The 22244-nt window shown below is 40.3% G+C and overlaps 1 protein-coding gene across 1 annotated transcript in view; it reads right to left on the reverse strand.

Annotated features, from left to right (window-relative positions):
- Window positions 1-698: 698 nt before the first annotated feature.
- Window positions 699-22244, reverse strand: part of LOC124612784 (GTP-binding protein 2) — a 54465-nt gene continuing 32919 nt past the window's right edge. The window contains exons 5-9 of the mRNA XM_047141181.1: window positions 19297-19620; window positions 9291-9473; window positions 8742-8853; window positions 8379-8566; window positions 699-3822 (exon numbers count right to left, since the gene is read on the reverse strand). Of these exons, the coding sequence (XP_046997137.1) occupies window positions 3559-3822; window positions 8379-8566; window positions 8742-8853; window positions 9291-9473; window positions 19297-19620 (1071 nt within the window). The 3' untranslated portion in view covers window positions 699-3558. The remainder of the gene's footprint in view (window positions 3823-8378; window positions 8567-8741; window positions 8854-9290; window positions 9474-19296; window positions 19621-22244) is intronic.

The raw sequence follows: 22244 nt of genomic DNA on the forward strand, positions 1-22244 counted from the left end.
AAGTGCAAATGCAGGTGAACCAAGTCGTTTTAGGAGTTTCAAAATGAGCTTTTTCTAATTTAAATTCTCATCAATCAGATCACCAAATAATTTTGAAGTCTCCACCCTATTTATTATCTCCTCACCATTTGCTATACTTATCACTGGTGTAATACCCCTAGATGTGCAAAATTGAATATGTTGTGCCTCTTTAAAATTGTGGGTGAGACCATTTGCTGAAAACCAGTCAATGATATTTTTAAGAATTTTGTTTATGATTCCTTGTGTTCCTGCATGTATGCTTGGACTGATTACAATAATGGTGTCAGCTACACAAATAACTAGTTCTGCTTGTTGTGTATTACATGGAAGATTGTATATATATGAGAAACAACAGTGGATGGAAGAATGAGCCTTGGGGACTTCTACCCAGTCGGAATTATGGACCCAGACTATGCTGGTTGAATCACTAAGTACAAATTTCTGCATTCTTTCAGTTAGACATGACATCATCCACTGGTTGGCTATACCGTCAATCTCATAAAACTTAAATTTATTTATGAGAGTACGGTGACACACACAGTCAAATACCTTAGACAGGTCACAGAAAATGCCAACAAGCACTATTTTATTATTTAATGCTTGTAAAATCTGCTGGGTGAACATGTAAATGACATTCTCAGTAGAACAACATGGTACTGAGAATGAAACAAAGAAAGTATTTACTAGCTTAATTTATTATAATGCAATCAAAAGCCTGGAGCAAGATGATGATACATCAGTTACTACACAGACTGACAAGTAATCAGATACAGTACTTTCTTTGCTCTTGTGACAGCACACAGCATGATACAAAAGATGTGTGTGTTTCAGCAATTATTGAAAATGGCATGTAATGAGTCAAACTAATATTTACACATGCACACAATATAACACATTTACACATTAATGATTAACTTACAACTATGCAACAAAAATGTACATAATATATACATAATACGTTCTCCATACAGGTACAAGGGGTGAAATGAAATATATGAAATCATATTTTAAACAAAAGACCTGGAAACAATTATTACAACATGTTCTGCAGAAAATGTTGATTCCTTGAGCTGTATATTTATTACACTGCACCTATACACGTATTTCAAAAATATAGAAAAGAATAAGACTTTCACCATACATAAAGTTTACCAGCATTATTAAAGAAAGAGACATAGATTTGGCTGGAGTCCAAGAACCCAAACATAAAAGCATTAAGTACACAATGTAAAATTTATAACATATAATATACAACTCATTTTCATGAATAGAGATGTCAAAGAGTTAAATCTTCACTGGCAGTACATTTCACTTTCTGTCCATGCAGTTTGAAATGGGGCCGCAAATGGAAATTAAATATAACTCATAGTACTCAAATTATACAAAAAAATTTGGACACAATTATAACATATATTTAAAGTTTTATGAAATCATATTTCTTATGATTTTCAAATCTGTTATATCCAGCATTTATAAAATGCTTCATTAGTTATTTCAAACAACACCACCATCAAAGAAATGACTGTATTATTTTAACAAAAGAAGCCTTCATTCACACAACAGCAATACAAAAAAACCACTACTGATCTTCAGTGACAAAATCAGAGGTGGTATAACACACATGTTACTATGAAGATACGGACATGGTAGAGGAACATCAGAGAGATTTTATATGAATGGCTAGAATGAATTTGTTTGTATTTACATTCCATCCATCATCCGTTGCCTACAAGATAAATTACTACTGTGAATTTGAGGACTTTTCTTCCCCAACACTATTATTTCTTATTTGATAAATATAATTACTTACTGACAGTCATTGTGTTGCTGACAACAACTTGACTACTCTATTACTGTGATAGCATCTTTCCTGTTTGATGGTATTGTTGTTTGAAATTCGCAATCAAGATTATGTTGCACATACATTAATATTATGGTATTTAGTATGCATTTCAAAAGCAATTCCATTTTCAGGAAAATTACTTTTCTGCAAAGCACTTTCACTATGGTAACTACAGGCAGCATTGATCAGAGGTTATCTATTACAGTGGAAACTTTCACAAGTACACAACTGTTAATGAGTCATTTCATCACTTTTACAATACAGAGGAATATCTTTCCCAGAAAAGTAAACATCCTTATTATGAACTTACACCATGAACATAAATAACAAATAGTCTAAGCTTTCTAAAAGTAAACAAAATCATATTTCTGATGACTCAGATTGTCAAAATATAATTTTTCACATACAGCACAAACTTTCCTTCATTCATACTGCATTTTACTCTTCATTATGAGAATGCATAAAATTCACAGTCAATGAAATATTGGATATTTTTAATTTTTCATAGGTAAATATCACTGACTGGAATACTGCAGAAGCAAAAACAACACAATGACACTGAAATCAGATCAGGACAAAGACAGAAGAAAATGTGTCTTGTGAAAGTGCTGAGTGACTATTAAAACTGGTCACAAGAAAATTAAATGGTAAAACAGTAACTATATCTCTGTAGTATATAATCTATACTTCTGGAATAACTTATAGTGAAACTAATAGCCTTTCCAGTGTAATAAACTATGTAATGCCCAAGCAATGGAATTTTCTCAACTTTAATTGCAATATTTTTATGTGTCTCTATCATAGTTAAAGAAAGTCATATTAAAGAAGATGAGTTTTGATAACCTTGACTATAGTGCTCTAATAAAAAGAGATTTATTTTGCACAACACTTTGTTATTATATTATGTGTCAGAGGGGCTTTACTGATGAATAGTGTTCAAAGAAAGTTTTTAACAATTAAATGTACATCTGTAAAGATTATTATTAATATTAAAACATGAAGGAGTAAAGCCAGTACTGGTCATGAGATACTGAACTACTAGTTAGAATAAACTAAAACATATGACCCTTTCAAAAACATACACAGAACTGATACATCCATAATTAGACCTATATATGCATCTTCATTGTTCAAGAATGCCTCCGTCAAATTTAACAAAGTCCTATTGCTCCATTTTGTACAAAAGCAACTCAGTCTCACAAATACAATGCTATTACTAAGACAGTACAAGAAGTAAGGCTAAAAAAGAAAATGTCTTTAAATGGCACAATACATTAGGTCCAATATCTATAAAATGACATTTTGTACTCTTGATTAAAGATCAATGCCGAAATGAGAAAGGTTCATAAGCATTTTAATATTTCATAAGTAACTCAAAACAGTATTAAAAAATAACTTATGGCTCTGTATAATTAGAATGCACTGAATCTCACACATTTCAGAGCTCAGTCTCACAGCCATATTGATAGAATACTACCAGTGGGTTTTACTACTGTTTTATTTAAGAGAGACTGATCTATGAGAAAAGATAATAATAAAGCACACTTGAAAATGTGTGTGTTTATACATAAATGAAATGACGTGCAGATTTCTTTTGTCTCATTGTCACTTCTTTGACTCTATGGGAAGTGAATAAGTACTTGTTAATTGGTGTTTCTTTGCAATTTTCAATTAAACATTTCAATAGAAAAGTTTCACTGCTGTTGGATTGGAAATACTTGTGTTATCTTGCCAATACCCTTAGTAACACCTTCTCTAAAAAGTAGCCTCATACCAACTCTAACATGTTCTGGGTGCCTCACAAACCTGAACAATACAGACGCTCTGTCATTCGTATGAATACCACCAACACCCATTATACCTACTATTACAGCAGTCTGGCGAATGTTTCCTATGTGGACAGTAGTCTGGAAGCCTCTGTATATTGCTGTGGTGTGAAATAAGACGTAAACTGTTGCCTGAAACAGAAGTAAGATATATTTTAAGTTCCAGTTTTGAAAATAAAAGTAAAATCTTTCTTTATTAAAAAACAAAGATGCTGTGACTTACCAAAACGAGAAAGTGCTGGTAGATAGACACAATAAAAAACACACACACAAATTTCAAGCTTTCACAACCCAAGGTTGCTTCATCAGGAAAGAGGGAAGAAGAGGGAAAGACGAAAGGATGTGGGTTTTAAGGGAGAGGGTAAGGAGTCATTCCAATCCCGGGAGCGGAAAGACTTACCTTAGGGGGGAAAAAGGACAGAATCTTTCCGCTCCCGGGATTGGAATGACTCCTTACCCTCTCCTTTAAAACTCACATCCTTTCATCTTTTCCTCTCCTTCCCTCTTTCCTGATGAAGCAACCTTGGGTTGCGCAAGCTTGAAGTTAGATACTATTGGTATAACAGTCTAAGGAACTATGTCTGCAGAGTTCCTTCATTACTGATCAAGATAAAAGTGTCACTAATTGCTCTCTGGAACATGGCAAATATATTTAGTCTCTTTTTATCCCACTAATCAAACCATAAAATAAAATACAAAATATAAATATGTAATGAACAGTCATTGTCGCATAACAGTTCATAGTGTATTATTGCTGTGTTTTGATACAATGAGGCTGCATGAAAAGATAAAAAAAATTATGGGAGCATATGCTTGCGTGGCACATTTTCCTAATACAACACAACTAAAATAATTTTATCCTATTGCTCACACCATCACATAACTACAACTTTGCCGGAATTCATATTCACATTCTTAATGCATAAATTTTTATAGTTGTAACTCCTTATTTGTGAGTGGCTATTTTCAATTTACCTTGATCTCATGCAGATGTGCATCATAGTCTCCATCTAAGGTAATGAGGAAAGAGGTTCATCCTTAGCCAGAGGTTCATCCTTAGCCAGCTTCATCCTGACCCACAACTTCTTCACTTTCGAAGGCCAGACATACCAACAACTAAAGGGAACAGCCATGGGTACCAGGATGGCCCCCTCGTACGCCAACCTATTTATGGGTCGCCTAGAGGAAGCCCTCTTGGTTACTCAAGCCTGCCAACCCAAAGTTTGGTACAGATTTATTGATGACATCTTCATGATCTGGACCCACAGTGAAGAAGAACTCCAGAATTTCCTCTCCAACCTCAACTCCTTTGGTTCCATCAGATTCACCTGGTCCTACTCCAAATCCCATGCCACTTTCCTTGACGTTGACCTCCACCTGTCCAATGGCCAGCTTCACACATCCGTCCACATCAAACTCACCAACAAACAGCAGTACCTCCATTATGACAGCTGCCACCCATTCCACATCAAATGGTCCCTTCCCTACAGCCTAGGTCTTCATGGCAAACGAATCTGCTCCAGTCCGGAAGCCCTGAACCATTACGCCAACAACCTGAAAACAGCTTTCGCATCCCATAACTACCCTCCCGATCTGGTACAGAAGCAAATAACCAGAGCCACTACCTCATCCCCTCAAACCCAGAACCTCCCACAGAAGAACCCCACTTGTGACACGATACTTTCCGGGACTGGATCAGACTCTGAATGTGGCTCTCCAGCAGGGATACGACTTCCTCAAACCCTGCCCTGAAATTAGATCCATCCTTCATGAAATCCTCCCCACTCCACCAAGTGTGTCTTTCCGCCGTCCACCTAACCTTCGTAACCTCTTAGTTCATCCCTATGAAATCTCCAAACCACCTTCCCTACCCTCTGGCTCCTACACTTGTAACTGCCCCCGGTGTAAAACCTGTCCCATGCACCCTCCCACCACCACCTACTCCAGTCCTGTAACCCGGAAGGTGTACATGATCAAAGGCAGAGCCACGTGTGAAAGCACCCACGTGATTTACCAACTGACCTGCCTACACTGTGAAGCTTTCTATGTGGGAATGACCAGCAACAAACTGTCCATTCGCACGAATGGACACAGGCAGACAGCGTTTGTTGGTAATGAGGATCACCCTGTGGCTAAACATGCCTTGGTGCACGGCCAGCACATCTTGGCACAGTGTTACACCATCCGGGTTATCTGGATACTTCCCACTAACACCAACCTGTCAGAACTCTGGAGATGGGAACTTGCCCTTCAGTATATCCTCTCTTCTCGTTACCCGCCAGGCCTCAACCTCCGCTAATTTCAAGTTGCCACCGCTCATACCTCACCTGTCATTCAACAACATCTTTGCCTATGTACTTCCGCCTCGACTGACATCTCTGCCCAAACTCTTTGCCTTTACAAATGTCTGGTTGTGTCTGTGTATGTGCGGATGGATATGTGTGTGTACGCGGGGGTATACCACCCCTTTTTTCCCCCTAAGGTAAGTCTTTCCGCTCCCGGGATTTGAATGACTCCTTACCCTCTCCCTTAAAACCCACATCCTTTCGTGTTTCCCTCTCCTTCCCTCTTTCCTGATGAAGCAGCCGTTGGTTGCGAAAGCTAGAATTTTGTGTGTATGTTTGTGTGTCTATCAACCTGCCAGCGCTTTCGTTTGGTAAGTCACATCTTCTTTGTTTTTAGATATATTTTTCCCACGTGGAATGTTTCCCTCTATTTTTTTTTTATATATATATATATATATATATATATATATATATATATATATATATATATATAAAAAGTATCGTGTCACAAGTGGGGCTCTTCTGTGGGAGGTTCTGGGTTTGAGGGGAGATATATATATATATATATATATATAATAGAAGGAAACATTCCACGTGGGAAAAAATATATCTAAAAACGAAGATGATGTGACTTACCAAACGAAAGCGCTGGCACGTCGATAGACGCACAAACAAACACAAACATACACACAAAATTCTAGCTTTCGCAACCAACGGTTGCCTCGTCATACTCCAAATCCCATGCCACTTTCCTTGACGTTGACCTCCACCTGTCCAATGGCCAGCTTCACACGTCCGTCCACATCAAACCCACCAACAAGCAACAGTACCTCCATTATGACAGCTGCCACCCATTCCACATCAAACGGTCCCTTCCCTACAGCCTAGGTCTTCGTGGCAAACGAATCTGCTCCAGTCCGGATCCCTGAACCACTACACCAACAACCTGACAACAGCTTTCGCATCCCGCAACTACCCTCCCGACCTGGTACAGAAGCAAATAACCAGAGCCCCACAGAAGAACCACAAAAGTGCCCCACTTGTGACAGGATACTTTCTGGGACTGGACCAGACTCTGAATGTGGCTCTCCAGCAGGGATACAACTTCCTCAAATCCTGCCCTGAAATGAGATCCATCCTTCACGAAATCCTCCCCACTCCGCCAAGAGTGTCTTTCCGCCATCCACCTAACCTTCGTAACCTCTTATTTCATCCCTATGAAATCCCCAAACCACCTTCCCTACCCTCTGGCTCCTATCCTTGTAACCGCCCCCGGTGTAAAACCTGTCCCATGCACCCTCCCACCACCACCTACTCCAGTCCTGTAACCCGGAAGGTGTACATGATCAAAGGAAGAGCCACATGTGAAAGCACCCACGTGATTTACCAACTGACCTGCCTACACTGTGATGCATTCTATGTGGGAATGACCAGCAACAAACTGCCCATTCGCATGAATGGACACAGGCAGACAGTGTTTGTTGGTAATGAGGATCACCCTGTGGCTAAACATGCCTTGGTGCACAGCCAGCACATCTTGGCACAGTGTTACACCGTCCAGGTTATCTGGATACTTCCCACTAACACCAACCTGTCAGAACTCCGGAGATGGGAACTTGCCCTTCAGTATATCCTCTCTTCTCATTACGCACCAGGCCTCAACCTCCGCTAATTTCAAGTTGCCGCCGCTCATACCTCACCTGTCATTCAACAACATCTTTGCCTCTGTACTTCCGCCTCGACTGACATCTCTGCCCAAACTCTTTGCCTTTACAAATGTCCGCTTGTGTCTATGTATGTGCGGATGGATATGTGTGTGTATGCGAGTGTATACCACCCGTTTTTTCCCCCTAAGGTAAGTCTTTCCGCTCCCGGGATTGGAATGACTCCTTACCCTCTCCCTTAAAACCCACATCCTTTCGTCTTTCCCTCACCTTCCCTCTTTCCTGATGAAGCAACCATTGGTTGCGAAAGCCTGAATTTAGTGTGTATGTTCGTGTGTCTATCGACATGCCAGCGCTTTTGTTTGGTAAGTCACATCATCTTTGTGTGTGTGTGTGTGTGTGTGTGTGTGTGTGTGTGTGTGTGTGTGTGTGTGTGTGTTGATAGGGAGTTGCTTCCTCTGTCCCTCAGTCTAATTCAGGACAATTCAACTCACTTCATTTCATAACATATTTTATGCTATTCACTATTGATTCGTTCAATTTATGTAAGTTATGAAATGCCCCGAAGTTATTCTAAAATAGATCTACTTCAAACAGCAATTATCAGCCTTCCTGCTAAAATATGCAGCTAAATGCTGCACTTTTATCATCATAATGACATGATGCAATTTTAAATTATAAGAAAATGAAAAATAAATAAATAAAAAACATTTATATGACACAACTCCTTTTGGTATACCTGAAAGAAATAGCATCCAGATGCATCTGAATCTGGACTTAGGAGTACCATGCCACTCCTGAGCCCACTGACCTCTCGACTCAGACCAAGAGAGGCACTCTGGCTTGCTCGAACTACCCGACATGGGGCCTTGTTGCGGTGAATCGACTGTACAATTACTGGCAAGAACTCACCATCATCAAAGGGACCTGTACACACAACACACATTTATGTATCAAAAAATATAGTATCACGATGTTATTATGTATCACCTTTCTGGTAAGCTGAAAACAATAACAGAATGCACCTATGACCACAGATATTTTCTTGGTTTCTACATTTTACAGTTGAAGACGAATACAGAAATGACCCAGCACCACGTACCTATAATTAATCTTGTTCCTTCGGTAACAACACCCTTTGTAAGGAGACCACCCACAACTGTGCCCACTTCTGGTACTCTAAAGGTTTCATCTATTTGAAATTCACACAATTCCTGAAATAAGACAAAATACATAGCTTCACTAGTAAATAAGTTGCATGGCAGTTCTTCAATATTATCAAAATTACCATTTAAACTGTGCATTCTAAAAGAAAATCTGACAATATAACAACAACTAAATTTCTTCACAGTTTGAACAATTCCCTTCATTTCTGCATACAAGTAAAATATACATCTTTCAAATATGTACAAGCTGCATTTCACACACATCAAAGAGCTTGAGATTGCAGTGGCAGTAGAAAACCTGTACTTTAGGAACTGACAAGTTTGATGTAGGTTTCCAAAAGATTTACTTGAAAATTGTGGCAAAGTATAATTAAAAACCTGAAATCATCTATACAAGGGGAGAGGGGAGAGCTTTTGAAGGGCAATTAACACATCTATTAAATGAAAAGGGATATTTTAATTGTTGAAGTGAACTATTCACTTGCCTGTTCTAGACGTTCCTTCTCCTTAAGACTAATGCCTGGTGGAATGACATGCAGAAATTTTGTAAGCAGTTCAAGGCCTTCACCTGTGACACTTGATACACAGAAAATTGGTACAATATTTCCCTCCAGCTGGTTAGAGCTTGCAGTAATCACATCATCTTCATTTTGTATGAGAATAGGAGCCTGTAAAAAATTGATATCAATTATGCTTTGTGACTACAAAATTAAACAGTGCAATTAAAGCAATTAAACAGACACTGAGGAAACTAACCAATTCAAGAAATTTGTATTTTCTGTACAGTAAAATGTAGCTGTACCCACTTAATGGAAACAGCAGCAACACATGACTTCACAAACTAATGTATAAACTCTTCCTATGTTACAAAATTACTATTTTCTTTATTCTTACAGTGAAAAATTACTCAAATAAACTGTTATGCTGACGTAATAAAAGAACAGTGATTCCCTTATGTTAGAAGTAGGGTATCATCATTCCATTATTTATGCTGTTAGCCACTAAAACAGCAACACATGAAAGAATAGAAAAAACAAAATTTCACCCAGTGCTAATACACTGCCAGGAGGGGGGGGGGGGGGGGGGGGGGGGGGGGAGAATTAGTACATCCTGTTAGAGGTTCCAATTCACTAAAAATTTATTGTTACAAAAGTGCATGTTGAGTAGATGAAATGATTACATTTACAGACCAATGGCACCTGTGGTTCAGAGGTACCCAGTGTCGTCCTATGCTTTAACACCCATATTAGTACATGGTGTAGCCTCCACAGGTGGCAATGCAGGTGCTGACTGGCTTCCAGCCAATTGTACAGATGGTGAATACTGCCCTGGGATATGTTATCACATACCTGATTGACCTGTTCATGTAGTTCTGCAAGAGTTGTTGGTTGACGAGTCGCATGAACCACTTCTCCTCCCACCATATCCTACCATGCTAGACTGGAGACGAGTGTGGAGATTGTGCTGATCGGAGAAGCTGCTGCACATTACAGAGCACAATGAGTTTCACAGGCAGTGTGTGGGTGAGCAGTGTCCAGTTTGAACAACACATCACCTTCCTGTTGCAAGCATGACAAAAGAATGGTCTAATAACATTCTGCACATACTGAGCACTCTTTAGCGGCCCCTCCAGAAACACCAAAGGTGAACAAGAGTTGTAGCTTATCGCACCCTGCGGTGGGGCCAGTGTGTCTTGGACATATGCACTCTATGAGAGAGTGCTCACCAGTTCTGTGTCATATGCGCAAATGACTATCACTTGCAAGTAAGTAGAATCTGCTTTCACTACTGCAGACCACTGCACACCATTCCATCTTACATGTGATTCCCTGACGCTACCAGTCGAGTGGTGCATACTGATGATGTGGTGTGGGTGAAAGAAGGGTTACAGGTGTGCATGCCCATAGTCCCACTGCTAATAATTAGTTTGCAACATTTCATGTTGACACGTCTGGACTCACAAGCCTTCTTGTCTGTGCTGTGGTAGCTGTACGATCTGCCACTGCTGTCCTAACAATTCCACAATCCTGGCTAGTGCCTGTGCTGCATGGTCATCCAGAACCTCGTCTAAGGGTGTGAGAATGTTCACGTGACCACTGATATCACTGTTGCACAACTGACGCAGCAACTTGTGTGGCAATTCTCTGAAAGAACCACCCTGCCACTCGGAAGACCACTATTTGATGCCTTTCAAACTCACTCAGTTGGCTGTAGGAAGCATATCCATGGCATGGTTGCCTGGGACCCTATTCTGTATCTTTCTGCCATTTTGCCAATTGGTTTGGTACGCAAGTGCACCGAAAGGTCTTGTTTTCAAAACAGACCCCCAGCATTATTCAGTAAGTATTTCAAAAGTGAACCAAAACGCTGTTGTCTGCTTGCGCCAATCAATGAAAAGCAATCTTCCTCAGATTGCATGTGCACTGCAGCGCCACAAACTCGAAGCAGTTAGCAGCTGACACAGGCATGCCATTCTTCACAGTACCGAAAAGTGCGGTTAGAGTACATAATACTGTTCAAATTTCCCTGACCATGGGCTTCCATGAGTGCATGATAATGATAGAATATTGACTGTGTTCTGGAAACTATTGTAAATGTCACATTATGTCATTCTATTCTCATTCAGATCAACATCTTGTTTTGGATTTTACATTTTGGAATATGAGTTAGGATTGGAGTGTAGTACCACACTGCACAAATACATCATAGAAACAACCAAAAAATTTGTCATTTTTTCTGTTGTTCCTTATTTGCTTCAGAATTCATGGAGGTGTGTTCCGTCTATGTAACTAATTGAAGGCAGTTTGTTTATTGCCATAGGCATTTTGCTTCCTATATTCGTGATGATGCTTCACAGATAAAAGAAGCAAAACGCGTATGGGGATAAACTGCCTTCAATTAGTTGCGCAGACAGTTCACATCTCCATGGACCCAAATTTTTTTTTAAAGAGTGTCAAAGAATAAAAAGATGCACAGTATGTGGTTGTAGCTCGCTCCTAGAGATCCAAATGATGAAGTAGCCTACTGCCCTATATGATACATCAACAATTTGGTTCATAAAAACAAAATTTTAAAAATTGCCTTTTCAAGAGCATGTGGCAAGTGCAGCTATAGTCTGAAAATATTGTGGCGGGAACCATTCATCTCTGTCTACTGTTGTTAACGATTTGATCAAAGGTAAACACTTGTGACAACCTAGAGTATAAAGAAGATTGCAGCTACTTTCATTCGCAGTAATTTACATCACGCTCTTAGATTCCCGTCTGATCACACTCTCAGAAATCGCTACATACTTTAAAAAAAAAAAAAAAAAAAGAATTATTTGTGGCAAGAAGTAGTGTAAATGTCACTGTCAGTTGTTGTCAGTTGTTTCACGCAGAGTAATTTCATCTTTCATTTCTTAAACATATGGAAGCCACGAAATCGGAGATAACTCATTACTGAGAAAGCGCGCTCTTACATGTAAATTACAATGAATATTTCAGAAAAATGCTTAACTTTGATGATTAAGGAAGTCTCAGAATGTGTTGCAAACACGAAGAGGAAAAAAAAAAATTTTTTTTGCATCCAGCAGTGTATGAACCTAGGCCCTTTGCCACAGAAGATCGTCGCCTTACCAACTTCGTTATTACAACTCGTATGCTGTCAATGCTTTATGTTATGTAATTCCATTTGAGAGAGATGCAGGCTGATTTCCTTGCGGAATGATGCAGTCATAAGCTGTAGATGCATAAAATTTTTTGAAGGTTTCCTCTATCAGACTTCACAAAATTCCTTTGCATTGTTACTTAAAAGTTTTAAATGCGTTTTGATAATTAATAAGTAAACCATTTGCAGAAAAGAGAATGCGAAGTCACTAATAATTTCTGCAAACACTCATGTAATGTAACAACCTAATGTACCCATATCTTTAACAAAGGAAAATGGTCTGTTAAGAACTCACTTTCCAACCGGACGCGTCCTGTGGTGATTCTCTAGTAACACAATCACTATATCCAAAGCTAAAACCACTCAATATGTTTAAAATAAGAAATTATAGGTGTAAATAAACCACAGCTAACCAAACGACAGGGCCATACCAAAATCCAAAACCTCTTGCTACAGTTGTTGAAAAATCGTCTGGAGGACCATTTGGTAACAGGTTTCAGGAGCTTAGTGATTATGAAATTTGGATAAAGAACCGAAAATGACATCATTACCGAGACTAACCTACTGTACCAATTGGTATTAATGATATAGAATAGGGTCCCTGGTTGGTTCACATGTTTGCACCACACTGAGCCTTCTGGCTGTGAGCAATCCATTTTTTTTTTCCTGGCAGTGTATATAGGTGATTTGGGGATGTACAGGTTGTGAAATTTAATACACAGAACTGACACCTCTGGCAGCAACAACGGCTCTAACCCATCCGGTCATAAAGTCACACTGAGACACTGAGCTTGGGTGACAGATACAAGTATGCCAATTTATGATGCTTCAACTCCATGTCACAGGTCAGCACCCATAATGACTGGCAAGTGGTGGTGTGCCAGTCTCTTGTCAGGAACCGAGACTAGATGTTTTAAATGTGTGGAGAATGTGCTGCCTAGGGCAACAATTGAATGCCCTCTGTTTGGTGCTAGATCAGAACAGAATGGGCAACATGTGGTCTTGTCATATTCTGTTGGAGATAATATCGTGAAAACCTCAAAGACAGAGTACAGCCACTGGTCCTAACATATAAGTGTAATGCCTGCTGTCCAAATTACTGGAGATGCAAACCTGAGGTGATCAAGTTGTGTTCCCAAAGGCATCCCTTACCTTTACACCAGGTCCTGGGCTGATATGATAATGTCAACCATGATGCTACACGCAGAATCAGGATTTTTCTGAAAATATGATGCGATGTTAATCCATGTCCACTGTTGTCATGGGAAAAACAATCTGTATGTGTGGATAGCTCTCTTTCCACAAACAAGCCCATTTCGTAAATCATGGTACGTGACATGGCTGTAAAATCCTGCGTGTCTGAATTGTATGTCTATATAGTGAGGATACCATACTAAGTCACAGATAGGCACAACCAAAAGAGCTACGACTCGTAGTCTGGCTTTAGCTGTCAGAGACTGTGTGCGTGTGTGTGTGTGTGTGTGTGTGGGGGGGGGGGGGGGGGGAGGAGGGGGGGCTCTGTTGTCTACTTTCAACGAAGGCCTTGTTGGCTGAAAACTCATTTTGTGACAGTTGTTTTGTTGTGCCAATCTGGGACTCAGCATTTTTCTGCTATGTGATGTGTAGCAACTATTGTTTGAATTGTATGTTGTATGTCTGTCCTCTTGAGTGCTGTTCACATGGGGCCATTAGGATGCTGCTCAACATTGAGTATCATCCTCCTGAGCCCATCGAATCTATATTCATATGACAGTCAAAGGATCCAGACCACAGAGCAATAAACTATAGTCTTGAGAGGCTACAATGCTACCACTCTCAAATTCCAACAGCTGCTGGCAGACATTTCTCCTTTTACATGAGCATAATATCTCCTCACAAACAATGTGATTTCTGAACGAGAAACTTACAGTGTAATCTCCCCCCCCCCCCCTAACACACAATATGTAGGAGGACTTACCCCTACCTTCCTTGTGCAATTGTGCTGAAATGCTAATCAAGCATGTAGTACACTTCAGCCAATTTGATGTGTGTTGCATGGCATTTTTATGGTATTGCAATTTGAATGTCAGCTGCATAGTAGGAAGAAGTGCACCAACTATATTTGGTCTAAAAATGTACAAGCTCATTGTTAAGGAGAAAATGAGAAAATCTGTAGAATCAACACTTGAGAAGGAACTTTTTTTCCTTAAATACCTCAAAGATCAACTACTGACCTCAGTTTTGCCACAAGAATGCTTTATGAGAAGTACTGGGAAAAAATTATAAATATTGTTCTGGGTGCAGAGAAAGCTGTATACCAGGTATGCACAAATGAGAATGTATGTGACGCAAGAAAGTTCCTGAAAACATTTCTGGGATACGAAAGAGGTACAGATGCATTCCAAATAGGATCTTTGTCAAGAAAAATTCCTTAATATGGGTCTTAAAATCAGTTAATTTAGTGCTGAGTTGGAACTATGCAACAGGTCATCTAAGAATTGGAGCTGAGCAGATAGAAGAGAGCAGATGGAAGAGAACGAGAAGAAGTCCTCATGAGAGCAGGGAGAGACAGATTGTCAGGGATCTCAAAATTTGAGATGCCAACTAGCTTGAGAAGACAAATGAGCTACAGGGAGAGAAAGAGAGAGAGAGAGAGAGAGAGAGAGAGAGAGAGAGAGAGAGGGGCACTGAGCGAACTAGCTGAGGGAATCATTCATGACCATATCTAAAGGAACCAGCCTGGTAGCTGCCTGAAGTAGTTTAGGGAAACCACAGAACTAATTACAGCCTGTACAGTTTTGCCACAAGAATGCTTTATGAGAAGTACTGGGAAAAAATTATAAATATTGTTCTGGGTGCAGAGAAAGCTGTATACCAGGTATGCACAAATGAGAATGTATGTGACGCAAGAAAGTTCCTGAAAACATTTCTGGGATACGAAAGAGGTACAGATGCATTCCAAATAGGATCTTTGTCAAGAAAAATTCCTTAATATGGGTCTTAAAATCAGTTAATTTAGTGCTGAGTTGGAACTATGCAACAGGTCATCTAAGAATTGGAGCTGAGCAGATAGATGTGGTGGACAACTTTCAGTACTTGGGTAGTGTTGCCTCTTCAGACATTATATTAGAAGCAGAATACAAAAAGCTTCAAAAATTCTACCATGCACTGTGTCAGATACTTTAGGATAGAGCATTTTCTCAAGCGTCTATGATCTTTGCAGACAGAACATACCTCCTCTCTATACCAACACATGTACTAGAAGCAGTAGCAGTTACTTGACTAAGTTAGAATTGCCTCCAGTCAAAAGAAATGCAGTTTCTCCATCCTTATCAACAGAAAACAAAACAGATAAAATAGGAAGGGGGATCCACATTACCAAATGGCTACAGTCACCTGGTCTCAGTTGTGGATTGTCTCTCTAAAGACTTCCACTGAGCAGGAAAGGAAAAACTGATTTTGTGGATCATATAATTAGCAACTGGATTCCACAATTTAAAATGCTGTCACAATCTACTCATTAAGAGGTATAATGTTGCAGTAAAGGTTTGCCAAATATAGTCAAGTATTAAAATTAGAAAAAGAAATGAGGCAGCTTAGCTTACGGCAAGCAAATGACATGGGGATCGATTCTTTAAAGTATCAGAGATGGAAGGTTTACTAGTATTCAACTAAACTAGGATTAGGAAACACTGGCAAGAGATCCTTGAACTTAATTGATTGCAGTGGTATGGGCGTATGATGAAGATGATAATTCCCCACAAGTCTCCCTGGGCATACATTGACCAACATGTCCCATGGAAGAGAACGAGAAGAAGTCCTCATGAGAGCAGGGAGAGACAGATTGTCAGGGATCTCAAAATTTGAGATGCCAACTAGCTTGAGAAGACAAATGAGCTACAGGGAGAGAAAGAGAGAGAGAGAGAGAGAGAGAGAGAGAGAGAGAGAGAGAGAGAGAGAGAGAGAGGGGCACTGAGCGAACTAGCTGAGGGAATCATTCATGACCATATCTAAAGGAACCAGCCTGGTAGCTGCCTGAAGTAGTTTAGGGAAACCACAGAACTAATTACAGCCTGTACAATAACAATACTGGATTAGCACTGGCTGGTGGTGTAATGGTTGTCTTTGTGTAGTTACATTGTACTAGTTAGTCTTGCCAGGTAATATATTGCAAAACTAAAATTTAGGAAAGACTTTATCATCACCATCTCAAATAGTTTCTAGCCCCAAGCTGAATATATTTGGCACATAAGCCTCTCCATCTAGTCCTGTTTTCCCACCATCTTTCTGTGTTCATTCTGGTTCAGTCCTCAGTTCTTTTTTCAACACACTCCTCCACACCTTTCAACCACCTATCCCTTGGTCTTCCTCTTGGTTGTTTCCTTCGCATCTCCATGTATGAGTCTTCTTGGGAATTCTCTTGTTTTCAATTCTCTGTAAGTGCCCATACCATCTCAGCCTCAATGTTTGTACCCTGCACTGCAAGGGCTCATCTTTCACTATTTCCCCTGCCCTTTCATTCCTCCTCCTATCTCTCCTTGTTGCTCCTATCCTACTTCTGAGGAACTTCATTTCACTTGCTTGTAATCTGCTTATACCTCTTTTCTTCATTACCTATGTTGCAGGTGTATAGGCCAGTTGAGATGTAGTAACTTCTATATATTTAATTCATTGCCTTTTTTATGTGACGTCTTAGTTCCAAATCAAGCTCCTAACACTTCACATACGTACTTCTGCCTGGCTGCCACATTCACTGATCTCTTTCTCATTTCTTACACTTTTCCACTACTGCACTTCCAAAGTACTTGACACTCTCCACCTTCAACTGTTCACTTCCAGTTCTTATTCTGCTTGTTGGACTATCTTTCTTTCTACTTGTAACCAGAATCTCACATTTGTTCACATTAAACTTCATTCCATACGGTCTCAGAGTTCCTTCCCAAGCATCCAGCTACTTCTAGATCTCCTCCTCCCTGTTTCCCCAGATCATCTAGTAATCTGTGAACACCACTCTTTCATCTTGTCTTCTCCGGTTTTTTCTACCACCTTAGTCATTATCTACCAATGACCTTGTTGCAGTGATAACACCATTCTCGTCAAATTAGCAAAGTTAAGTGCTGATGGGCTTAGCTAGAACTTGGACAGGTGACTGTCCGAATCTGCCGAGTGCTGTTGGCAAGCATGGTGCACTCAGCCCTTATGAGACCAACTGAGAAGATCCTTGACTGAGAAGACATGGCTCTTGTCACAAAACTGATAATGGCCGAGAGAGCGGTGTGCTGACCACATGCCCCTCCATATCCACATCCAGTGATGCCTGTTGTGTGAGGATGACATGGTGGCCAGTAGGTACTGTTGGGCGTTCTGAGGCCTGTTCAGATGGAGTTTAGTCATTATTTCATCCAAAACCCCAAAGACGGGGTGAGGTGACAATGCACTGCTCTGTTTCACACCACTTGTTTGCTGGAACCAATCTGTCCTTTCATTTCTCACTTTCACACTATCAGACTTCCACAGTACACCTCCTCCACTCTGCTTGTTGTCTCTTTTTCCACCCTTTTCTTTTCTAATGCTTTCAAGACTTTTCTTCTATAGACACTATCCAATACCTTTTCCGTATCACGAATAGCCATCACAAGGTCTTCCCCAAGTTCGTAGTGGTACTGCTACAGTTGTCCTCCCACGTCTGAAGCCATGCTGTTCCTCTCTCAATTTGTTCTCGACCCTTGTCCGGATTCAGGTCCCCAGGATCTTTTCACATACCTCGGCACAGTGTAGTTTCCACAACCCTTCCTACTCCATTTCTTTCATACAGGGACAAAAAGGGTCCTCTTCCAATCTTCTGGTGTCTTCTCCACATTTCAAACCACCCCATTACATAATACAGCCACTGTTTCCCAACCTCCTCAGCTACCTTCACCATTTCAACATTTGCTTTGTTCACATCTGGTACCTTTCCTCCTTTCATATCGGTTTGGATTTAGCGAGTGCTCAAAGTACTCCTTCCACATTACCTACAGTGTCTCTGTTGTTAACCTTTTTTCCATTTTCACTGCATGCAAAACTGTATGAGATTCTTATATGAAATTTTTTTAATACACAGATCTATTTTCCATTCCATTTTTGTACTGTCTTGGGTAAAAAGTGAAGATAATTTGTTGCAACCTGACAAGGAGAACAAAAAATGGAGAAATCACAAAAAATGCTGAAAACTGTTGTTAACAGGGATACTTAAAACTTCCTGATTGCAACAATCTCTTAAGAAAACTTCATTGAAAGAGTACTCATGAGAGGGAAAGTTCGGCATTTTCCCTGTATTGTATTAGACACATATCTTAGATGTAATGTGTCACCGGGGATCAATAAGTTGAAAAACAAGTTTAAAATAATGTGTGTTCTATTTATTGACAACAAGGTAGCTGTGGACAATAAGGAAACAAGTAGACACAAGAAAATAAAGAGATGAGTGAATATGTGATCTGACAAGGAAAAGAATGAAGCACTTAAGAAAGAATGGCAAGAATTTTGCAGGTACCCATGCCCTATGAGAGGAGAGAAAGGGACATCTGAAAGAGGCTTCCACAACAGAATGTACCAAGACCAGAGATTAAACCAACAGAATTGTTTAACAGTAGCAGCAATGCAACCAGCATGCAAAAGGTGGCATGACCATGTAACAAGGGCGGAAAAGGAATGAAGGTTAAATACATAGTGAAATAGTAAACACTGAAAACATAAATGAGCTAAGAAAATCTGAATTAGCATGCAGAGAAACATTTAAATTTGATAACTTCAAAGTAAGACTGATTTTATTATGGCATAGGAAAAAAAGGAATATTTCAGAAAAGAAATTTTTATACTTACTTTTCGGCAGCCAACGGATTTCAGAACTGAATCAAGTGATCGGACAGTTGCAGTAGGTGATGCAAGATCAATCTTAGTCACAACAATGAAAAATGGAACATCCAATGCAAGAGCGAGTGCCAAATGTTCCTTGGTCATGCCAACAATGCCTGCACTCCCGCTAACCACCAGCATTACATGATGCGGAGAGTAACCAGTGAGACCCAAGACCGTGGTGCGCAGGTACTTCCTGTGTCCTGCCAGATCTATGAAGGTCACAAGCTTTGTGGAACTCTCGCAGATTTCCTCTGCTGTCATTAGCTCACTGTAGTTTATGACCTGCCCCTGTAGGAAAAAGAAGAAGCCACATAAGTTAACAGGAGATCAGTATTATCATTTTGAATGCAATATGTAACTACCCTTTTATATGTGTGTGTGACAAAGATCAGTTTTTTCAAATGATGGAACTTCTAGCAAGAAAAACAGTTAAATTTATGGTTGCAAATGCCATTAAGTACACACAAGTGAAGCATCTATTCTGAAATCATTCACCGAGATTTTTCAACACCAATACTGGAATACAACCACAACATGTGAATTTACAACACATATTCACACAAGAGGGCATAGATTTGTTAGTCGATATGCTTGCTTGCAGTCATCATATTGTAAAGCATTTTAATGTGGGAGATGTGGGTTATTATTCTATAGTACATAATCTTCTCCTGTTTCTTGGAGGAGAAACTAAACTGGTTAGTAATTTGAGAAAAATAACTGCATTCTTAATTTCTCAGAATGCATGTAGCAACTGTGAGTTTATTGTATCTACAATGAACTGATTCTTGTATATATTATATTGCTTTATCCCTTTGAACTGTGCACATATTTCTTCTGATCTACTTCTAAAAGAGTATGAAATATGTCAGCTATCTGGTTACTGTCACTGCCACCAGACAATGGTCTGCCACATAATATGGTATGAAGCAGCCTCTGCAACATAACACACTATAAAGCAGGCTCTGCCACATAACTTCAGTAGCGTGTACTCTTCGCCATCCAACATTGGTACACTGAGCGAGATGGCGCAGTAGTTAACACAATTGACTTGCATTCAGGAGGATGACGGTACAAATCTGCGACTAGCCATCCTAATTTAGGTTTTCCGTGATTTCCCTAAAGCGCTTCAGGCGAATGCGGGGATGGTTCCTTTGAAAGGGCACACCTGACTTCCTTCCTCATCCTTCGCTAATCTGATGGGACCGATGACCTTGCTGTTTGGTCCCCTTCCCCAACCCAACCAGCCAACCAACACTGGTACAATGCACCCTTTGTCATGTAACATTGGTAAGATGCACCCTTTGTCACGCAACCTTGGTACGAAGCACCCACTGCTACTCAACATTAATATGAAGCACCCTGCCTCATCCACCGATACAAAGCACTCTCTGCCACACAACATTCGTGCAGAGCACTTTCTGCCACGCAACTTTGGTGTGGAGCACCCTCTGCCATGCAAGTAGTAGCACCTTCTGCCATGCAAGTATGGTACGGAGCACCCTCTGCCATGTAACGTTGGTAGAGAACACGCTCTGCTGCATAACGCTGGGAAGAAGCACCTTCCACTAGGGAACACTGGCACAAAGCAACCCTCTGCCATGCACCATCAGTACGACACACGCTCCATCATGCAACATCAGTACAAAGCAACAACATCAGTATGACACACCCCCTGTCATGTAACATTGGTAGAAAGCACCCTCTGTCATGTAACACTGGTACCCACCCGACAGCTGCTACAGCCTGCGCAAGCTACCATGATTCCAAGGTGTTCTGCCATTCACTGATAGGAGGCAATGCCATTGTTTTCACAGGGGCAGGATACTTTTAATTCACCATAGTTCAGCAAATTTGCACGAAATATTTACAAATTATATACACAAAGCTTCATAGTAAATCTTATGTTTAGTGAAAGTCACATAAAAATTCTTACAGTAAGTCCCGAGATTAGCCTAAACATACAGACAAACCTGTGGAGACAGATGAAGACACACAGATTATTAGTCTTGTTGGTAACTTGTTTTATCTTACCATGTGCATATTACACTGAAAAGCCAAAGAAACTGGTACACCTGCCTAATATTGTGTAGGCCCCCCCATGAGCACACAAAAGTGCCACAATACGAAATGGCATGGACTCGACTAATGTCTGAAGTAGAGTTGGAGGGAACTGACACCACAAATCTGCAACAGAATAAGGGGGTGGAGATGTCTTCTGAAAAGCATATTGCAAGGCATCCCAGATATGCTCCATAATGTTCATGTCTGGGGTATTGGGGTCTGACCAGCGAACGTGTTTACACTCAGAAGACTGCTCCTGGAGCCATTCTCTAGCAATTCTGGTCGTGTGGGGTGTCGCATTGTCCTGCTGGAATTGCTCAAGTCCATCAGAATGCACAATGGACATGAATGGATGCAGGTGATCAGACAGGATACTTATGTATGTGACACCTGTCAAAGCTATATCTAGACGTATCAGTAGTTCCCATATCACTCCAACTCCACATGTCCCATGCTCTAAAAATCCTCTGCTGAATGCAGGGTCCATGGATTCATGAGGTTCTCTACATACCCGTACATGTTCATCCGATCAATACAATTTGGAACGAGACTCGTACGACCAGGCAACATGTTTCCAGTCATCATCAGTCCAATGTCGGTGTTGACAGGCCCGTTGGTATTGACAGGCCCTGGCGAGGCGTAAAGCTTTGCATCGTGCAGTCATCAAGAGTACACGAGTGGTCCTTCAGTTCTGAAAGCCCACATAGATGATGTTGTTGGTTCACACGCTGATAGTTGTTGATGGCCCAGCATTGAAATCAGCAGAAATTTGCAAAAGGATTGCACTTCTGTCACACTGAATGAGTCTCTTCAGTCATTGTTGGTCCCATTATTGCAGGACATTTTTCCGG

The sequence above is a fragment of the Schistocerca americana genome, chromosome 4, assembly GCF_021461395.2.
Source record: "Schistocerca americana isolate TAMUIC-IGC-003095 chromosome 4, iqSchAmer2.1, whole genome shotgun sequence".
Taxonomy (NCBI): domain Eukaryota; kingdom Metazoa; phylum Arthropoda; class Insecta; order Orthoptera; family Acrididae; genus Schistocerca; species Schistocerca americana.